General features: G+C 43.7%; 3 protein-coding genes across 3 annotated transcripts; 2 read left to right on the top strand and 1 right to left on the bottom strand.

The window, feature by feature from the left end:
- Window positions 1–1667: 1667 nt before the first annotated feature.
- On the top strand, window positions 1668–2638 carry BDR25DRAFT_357644 (uncharacterized protein; the record flags this gene model as incomplete). Its single annotated transcript, XM_033695834.1, has 6 exons — window positions 1668–1751; window positions 1788–1914; window positions 2005–2094; window positions 2184–2326; window positions 2356–2526; window positions 2558–2638. 6 exons carry the CDS (start codon window positions 1668–1670, stop codon window positions 2636–2638), a joined length of 696 nt encoding a protein of 231 aa, XP_033545180.1.
- A 690-nt stretch (window positions 2639–3328) lies between these two features.
- Window positions 3329–3754, bottom strand: BDR25DRAFT_232227 (uncharacterized protein; the record flags this gene model as incomplete). The annotated part of the gene is made up of 1 exon (XM_033685402.1): window positions 3329–3754. One exon carries the CDS (start codon window positions 3752–3754, stop codon window positions 3329–3331), a length of 426 nt encoding a protein of 141 aa, XP_033545179.1.
- Window positions 3755–4873: 1119 nt separating this feature from the next.
- On the top strand, window positions 4874–5777 carry BDR25DRAFT_335447 (uncharacterized protein; the record flags this gene model as incomplete). Its single annotated transcript, XM_033693014.1, has 2 exons — window positions 4874–5201; window positions 5260–5777. The coding sequence occupies 2 exons, from the start codon at window positions 4874–4876 to the stop codon at window positions 5775–5777; spliced, it is 846 nt and encodes a 281-aa protein (XP_033545178.1).
- Between the last annotated feature and the right edge of the window lie 1455 nt (window positions 5778–7232).

Raw genomic sequence — 7232 nt, 5'->3', positions numbered from 1 at the left:
ATATTATTATTTTAGATGCTATACTTAGCTTTAATATTCTTTATAAGGCTAAACCTACTTTAAATTACTTTAAGACTCTTATAAAAAGCTTTCTTATTATTATACTATACTTAAATATTACTTTAAGCTTTAGATAACACTTTCTAAACATACTAAGCTAGTTTATAGTAATATAGCCTAGATTATACTTAGCATGTAAAGAATTAGCTATAAATGCTATAAATGCTATCTAAGGGGAAAATCTTTACATATATAGCTTAAGTATAGTCTTAATAATTACCTACTTTTTATTATTACCTAGCCTTTATAAGTTAGCTATAAAATTAGCTTATAAATGTGTCGCAACTGCTGATCAGGGAGCAATGAGGAGCAAGTCTATTGACTATGAGAGGCTCATAGGGAGCCTGCCTATGTAGTGGGAGCTCCGGCGCCAAGTGTCTCAGGCTGCTCGTCCGAAACACAGGTGCGACACCAGGACCATGTGCTCTCTTACGTGTAAGGCCGGATGTCCCAGAACGGGCCAGTATGGCCTCACCTGACCTGTTTGGAGGTCGTATGACCTGTGCTTCGTATATAAGCATGAATCCTGACAAGCGAGGCTTGGCAGCGATTCGTCTCTCTTACAATACACTCCTATCTTTCTCCGAAAGCTTGCTCTCAGTGCTATTCGTGCTACCTACCATCCCATCTTTACATTACGCGATAAAATGTTATCTAGTGCTATAGTTATTTATTATTTTTTAAAAGACTTTATACATAGCTATAGCATGTTTCTTTAAAAGTTTTATGTTTTATTTAAAAGCTTAGAGTATAAGCTGTATTTAACATTCTTTTAGCACATCTAAGTAGTGTTGTTAGGAATACATTAGTGTAAAAAGAGTAGTTTAGTAGAGTTTTAGCAAAAGTAAGTAACTTAGGTGTGTAAGCAACTTGCCTGTAAAGTACGTTACTTAGTCTATGTAAAACGTAACTAAATAATAAACTAAATGTTAAACACACCTTCTAAAGGTTTATTTAAGCTAAAACTATATACATGTCTAATAGTGCTAAGAACAAGTTAGCGTAAGTTCTTATAAGCTTCTATTACTGTCTTCTTAGTAAGCTTATTAGAACTTATAAGAACTTATCTTAGCAGCCTTAGCTACTTATTTATTAGATAATGCACCCTTCTATAATCCTAGGCAGCTGCGCTGCCTCTGTGTCTTCCAATTGGTCCGTAAACAGGTTCTGTTCCAAACCGGCTAGTTTGTGGAGCACTGCAGGTGGAGTTAGGTCGGTCCAACCATAGACTGTAACAACAGTATACTAAAGTAAACTATAAAATATAAGCGCAGTAAAGATCTCTACTATTAGCAAGTTTTAACTTAAGGTGTACATATAAGACAACCTATATATAGAAATTAATTAGACACGTAGCTAAATAAATATTAGCTTTAAAGGCTAGACACTAAAGAAATTAATTAGTACTATATAAATTTAAAACTTAATTAGTCTAGTTACCTACTATATTCTAGAAACTCTAATACTATTTCTGCTATTACTAGCAGATGCTAAGTAACTTAAGGTATACTTTAATAATATTCTAATCATTATTATACATAAAGACAAACTACTATTTTTATTATATAAAAATAAGGACACATTTTTTTTAATGTTAGTAAGAAAGAATGTCGCGTATACTGAGAGCCTTGGCTGGGGCTCAGAGCCTGGGACGCAGCTCGGGATCTGGAGATATTATGTTCCCAAGCTCGGTGTATATAAGGAGAGCCTTCAGCTCTCTTAGATAGCAGACTCACTTCATCCGATCTTCTGAACAGCTACTGCCAGGCTATTTTATCCTCCACAAAGAATCTATATCCTTCTTTACTAAATTAGAACTCTACTGTCTTGACAAGGTATTAAGATCTAAACAAGGTGGATTGTACAAGTGTATTGTAAGGTCTAAGGAGCTCTAGGCTGACTATATACTGTACGAGAAAGGAGCTAGTCCTAATGAGTGAATAGTGCAGTACACAGATATGGTATCGCGTGAGACACGTGCGACAGCTGCGTTGCCGCTGCTATATTGCACTTTGCTAAGCCATGACTTTAAAAGTACGCTGTTTATTTAAGCAAGAATCCCTAGTTATTACTTCTAAATTCACGTTTCTTATTAGCCCTTCCCATGTTGTTATGATTTGAAGGTAGTATTTCTTTCGTGGGCGGCCATTGGCGGGTTCAGGTATTAGCGGGTCGTGACGAAGGAGTGAGGCGGTTCTACTCCGATGCAAGCATTTGGACGTCTATTTGCTTTATCGATAGCGGTATTTCTGAGGTAGATGGGAGAGTGTCCGGCTGCCCTTGTCAATGCTGCAGGATGAAATGATGGCGCACACTTCCAAATGTTATACTCTTAACAAGCCTAGAATTCTTGTGGGCCCTGTGGTTCTGGGTCTTGCCGGCTTTTCGGGGATTCCGGAAGCCTTGCAACACGTTACATGTGAGAATCACCTCTTGGCGCTAGATACGTTGCAGAGCTCTCATGGAGTCGGATTCTTAGAATGCGGCCTCTCCGTAGCATCTCGAAAATGAGCGAAACGAACTCTGGAAAACTCAGCCTAGTTCACTTTACTGTCCTTTCTTTCTTCCAACTGTCTAGATAAGACGCCTATAAGACCCTCTTAGGTTATTTTGTAGCAGTAAAAGCGATTAATCTTTGTCTCGAGATTTTAGGTTCGCGAGATAGAGACCTCTTGGATCGGTTTTGGGACCCCATGAAATGTTTTCATTTGTCATTCCTGGATACACTAAACTATCATACATGGAAAGGTCGACCCTTTGCGGTGTTTTTAGTCGTATTGCATGTTTGATATGGAAATCATACATATATGGAGACAAAGATGTTATGCATAGGGGTATATAATGCGCGAATTTAGCGTAGCGACCGATAAAAGTGCGACAAGTGGAGCGTGAATACCTCGTCATAAGCATCCATTGTCCCGTGCAGGCAGTCTCCAGTGCAATGGAAAAGAGTCAGAATATGGTCTGAGTCATGCAAGACTTACTGAGCCGATAGGAAAGTCGACCGGACAAAAGAATATGGGGAGCATCGTCAAATCAGTCTGTAGGAAACCCCGACAGCTAGGAAGCACAGCTCGCCGACGGCATAGCACCTCATAAAGGTCGCCATGACGAATGTTGCAGCCTGCAATCCTCCCAAATGACAAAATTGTCTCAGTATACGCGCGGTGCTCGTTGAAGTAGAAGCGCCGACTCCGATACGGATGCTTGAAGATTTCGACTAGCGGGACCCTTCGAATCGAATGCGACACAGAGACAGAACCCGGTTCTAATGTCTGAGTCTTGGTTTGAGGATGCCGTACCGCTCTGCGTCCCTGCGTCCCAATACCGCGTCGTATGGAGGATTCTGGGAAGAGACGACAAAAAAGCGACTCTGATACTCTATATTAGAGTCATCCTCCAGATACCAGACCAAATCCACGTATCCCCTCACTGATTCCTCGGATGATCGTATGGTATTGTGCGGGCTGTGGGGAGAGTCCGCATCGATACTCTGGATAGGCTCGTGGAGTACCGACTTAAAGAGGTGGTGAGATATAATATTGTTCTCCGATGCTGTGTCAACAGTGAGGATTGCATGGCCGCATTTCTCTGTGCTGTTGCAACGGATTACTATTCGAGTGGGATGTCGCAGTCTCCGGTGTCTCTGCAACGTGTTAACGTCAATGTGCCGAATTTCTTTCCATAAGCGCATCGAAGCCGAACCTTTGATTTTCGTAGAAGAAGATATAATGGATTGCACCCACATCCCATGTTGGGGTAGGGCATAACGTGGTGGTAAACGTAAGGTAGACTTAAAGGGCGTAACAGTGAGGGACTTGGGGGACTCCTCACCGGTTCAAGGGGGATGAAGTGCTTTCTGCACGAACCAATAATAGTGGCGCCTATGTCGCACACTACCTGCCTCCTGCAGTAATGCTTTCAAGCAACGTCTCCCGCCCCATGAGGGACCCCAACCCCCTTCGAAAGCCTCCGTCATAGCCTACATTTCGGGTCCGATATACTATTCGTAGATAACAACAGAGTAGCTTTTAGTGTTGCAAAGAACAAGGTCAGGCTTTACTATGCTGTTGGCCTCACTTATCGGAGGCTACGTTGTCGTTCTCCATTTGCCCACCAGTGAAGGCGTGCTCTTGAGACTGTCAAAGGGGCAACGCACGGATGTTGCCCTTCGGCTGGGGAGGGACGCACTAACCTTAACTTCTCAAGCCATCATTTTAATTGGTTGAGCTCTCGCCTTCCGGTGAGTTATTTTGACATTAGCGCGGCCCAGCTGCAGCATCATCTGAAACTGCATCTTTGATTGGACTTTGAATCACCCGGTGCATGTGAGATCATTGCGCCACAATTCAAGCTGATAACAGGGCGCTGTCATCCCTCTGAAGGGCTTAACCAGTCTTAGCTGCGACGAAGAGAATGTGTGATGCTTCTTACAACGCCATACCGGAGTAGTCTCAACGGATCGTGGACAATCCAAGTCCGGCTACACTTTGTACCAGAAGCTTAAGCTCTCCCGTGGACAGGTGTTCCCGAAATCCAGAGTTCGAACAATGTCGTACATTGCTCTTCGGAGACTTCATATGTGATACCACTCAAGCTTGATGCAGCCTGATGCACGCCTTCGCCGTGGGCGTGAAGGACTGGACCATGAAGGCAACCACGTAGACCTCAGCCGGAAAGCATACGCAAGATTTTGACTGAATAGCAATCAAGCGTGCTTCTTAACAGTGGCCTCGGAGCCATCTCAGGCTCAAGGCTATCCCCAGATGCTTCCCTAGAGGTTTCACGCTCGAAATTAATTTATGCGGGAATGATGCCTTCTAACGACCCCTTCCAGCACATTGTTGTGGGTTACCCGAAGCTCGCAGCAAAGATCGAAATCCAGCCAGAAGCAGCTATATTCCGCAAGTTCGGCGCTCTCAACGCACAAAATCTCCTTTATTTTCAGGCTGAGCTGACCTGCCTGGAACAAGAATTGAGAGACCAGCAGCTTGAAGACGACAACGATCGAAATCCGGACCAAGGGGTGAAGAAATGCAAATATGCGAAGAGCTGGGACTGGTTGCGAGATTCACAAGAGGATGGTGATACCACTCAACTCGACCTGGTCCTCAAAATTCGAGAAACTTTGAAGGAATACAGTGAGAGCGCACTTGCTAGCTGAGAATGTGTCAGTGTTTTCTCGCTAATCGAAGGCAGACCACGCTCTGCTTCAACAGTCTATGATCTTGAATCTGTCGAGTCCGGGGAAATGGGATCTTCACAATCTGCAGGACTACCTGCAGGCTCCAGAGATGGGCCCGCTCGCGTTAGAGGGAGAAGATGCCACTATATGGGGCTCAGTAAAGGATCGGAAGTCGCACAAGCCCGACCTCGTCGCACTGTGCCCTCGCCGACGAGAAGATGCATTCTCCTCCTGGGTCGCCGAGAGTGCAATAGTCAATCTCTTTAGGTGTGGATGTGCCCGCTTTATGAAGCCCTCACGAATCCATGGAGTTGTTGGATACGAAGACAGCACGATTTATCGCATCACCTACTGGATCACAAGCATATTGGCGTCCCTAATCCCGATAGCATCAATTGTAATCCTATACTGCGTTTACTCCATGCGTGCAAGGCTAGGAATCATAGCTGCATTCAACTTACTAGTAGCTGTGTGTTTGATGGGGCTGGCCAATGCAAAGCGCGCCGAGGTTTTTGCTATTACAGCTGCGTAAGTATCCCTAAGACATGGGTAGTGGTACCGGCTTATTGTGATAGGTTTGCTGCTGTGCAGGTGGTCTTCGTTAGTGCGGACAGTAACTCCTACCGTGATATTGGACCCATCTGCAAGCAATATTGCTGAACCGATGAAGCGGATGAAAGCACGTTCGAAGTGGAAGCAAAGTGGGAATCGAGAATCACAGTGCAGAGAGGATTTGAAATATCATGCGATTCTTTGCTAACGTTTGAGCAATGCGAAGCTATCATCTCATTGTCGTTCAGCTACCAAGCCCGTCATACATTCATCCCCGAATACGTTGAGTCGACCTGATACTAGATCCCTCGCCAGTCGCCCTGTGAACATTACCTTAAAAGGTTCCTTTTTTACACAGAAGAGTATCTTGTTTTAGTTAACCTAGGTAGAGTTAATTACTATAAACGTGCAACCACTATCTATTAGAGCAAGGCCTTCTTATTTGCTACCTATGCGTCTTAGGGTAACTTTAGCTGTTAAGCTTCTTCTAAGTTCTTATTCTACTACTATTAGGACTTTTATGTTATAGTAGACTTTATTATAGTCTATGCTAATGTTATCTTGCTTAATGCTTAGGACGTAACATACTTCATGGGCGAGTCGCTCACACACCCGAGTCGCTCACTTTTGCCAAGACCCCACCCCAACAAACTCTATTATGGCCTATAACAACCCGCTCTGGCACTATATAGTACAGTACAGCCTAGAATATTATTTAGATACTACTTCTGCTTCTTGCTTACACATTTGCGCGTTATGCCTAGTCTAATTGCACTGTCCGCAGCGCCTTTAGGATGGCTTACTTACTTTAGCTTGCACCTGTAACGATTCTACGAATCGTTCCATCTCGGGTCGCTCGGATCCTATCCGAAGGGTCCCCGTATCGGCCCCGACCATGACTCGACCCAGTCCCCCGCAGTTACCCCTATTCCCTCATGTATTTAGTCGCACCTCGCCCCCGTAGCTAGCTCGGGAGTTTTCTGATATCCTACGTACAAGGCCTATAGGTGTCATTGGTATTCCCAGGTCTCTGAGTCCCCACGCACTCCCATATGCCTCTGAGTGGATTCATACCGCATTCGGACCCATTGTCTTGCCTGCGCCGTTACAGCACCTGCTTCTTTACCTTCTTCCTGTTACTGCGCGCCCTAAACTCCTTTAGAGCTGTTAAGCGTAAGCTTTCTTAAATTATTAAAGTCTCTTCTACCTTAATCTGCTTTTTTTTATGTAATTTATGTTGCGTAGCAGCCTTATTAGCTACTTAAAGCTTAGTAATTTTCTATTACACTAACACTAGCTTATGCGCAATTATTGTTGCCCCCTTTAAGACCTTTTTAAACACCTTAACTATAGAAGTTAGTAAACTATTTATATGCTTTTAAATCTTTGTCTTTATAAGCATTAATTATAACCTAAGTTCTAGAGTATTACTTAG

This window comes from Lindgomyces ingoldianus, assembly GCF_010093535.1.
Source record: "Lindgomyces ingoldianus strain ATCC 200398 unplaced genomic scaffold BDR25scaffold_25, whole genome shotgun sequence".
Classification (NCBI taxonomy): Eukaryota; Fungi; Ascomycota; class Dothideomycetes; order Pleosporales; family Lindgomycetaceae; genus Lindgomyces; species Lindgomyces ingoldianus.
The sequence above is the reverse complement of the archived record's forward strand: the minus strand, read 5'-3'. Positions and strand labels throughout refer to the sequence as shown.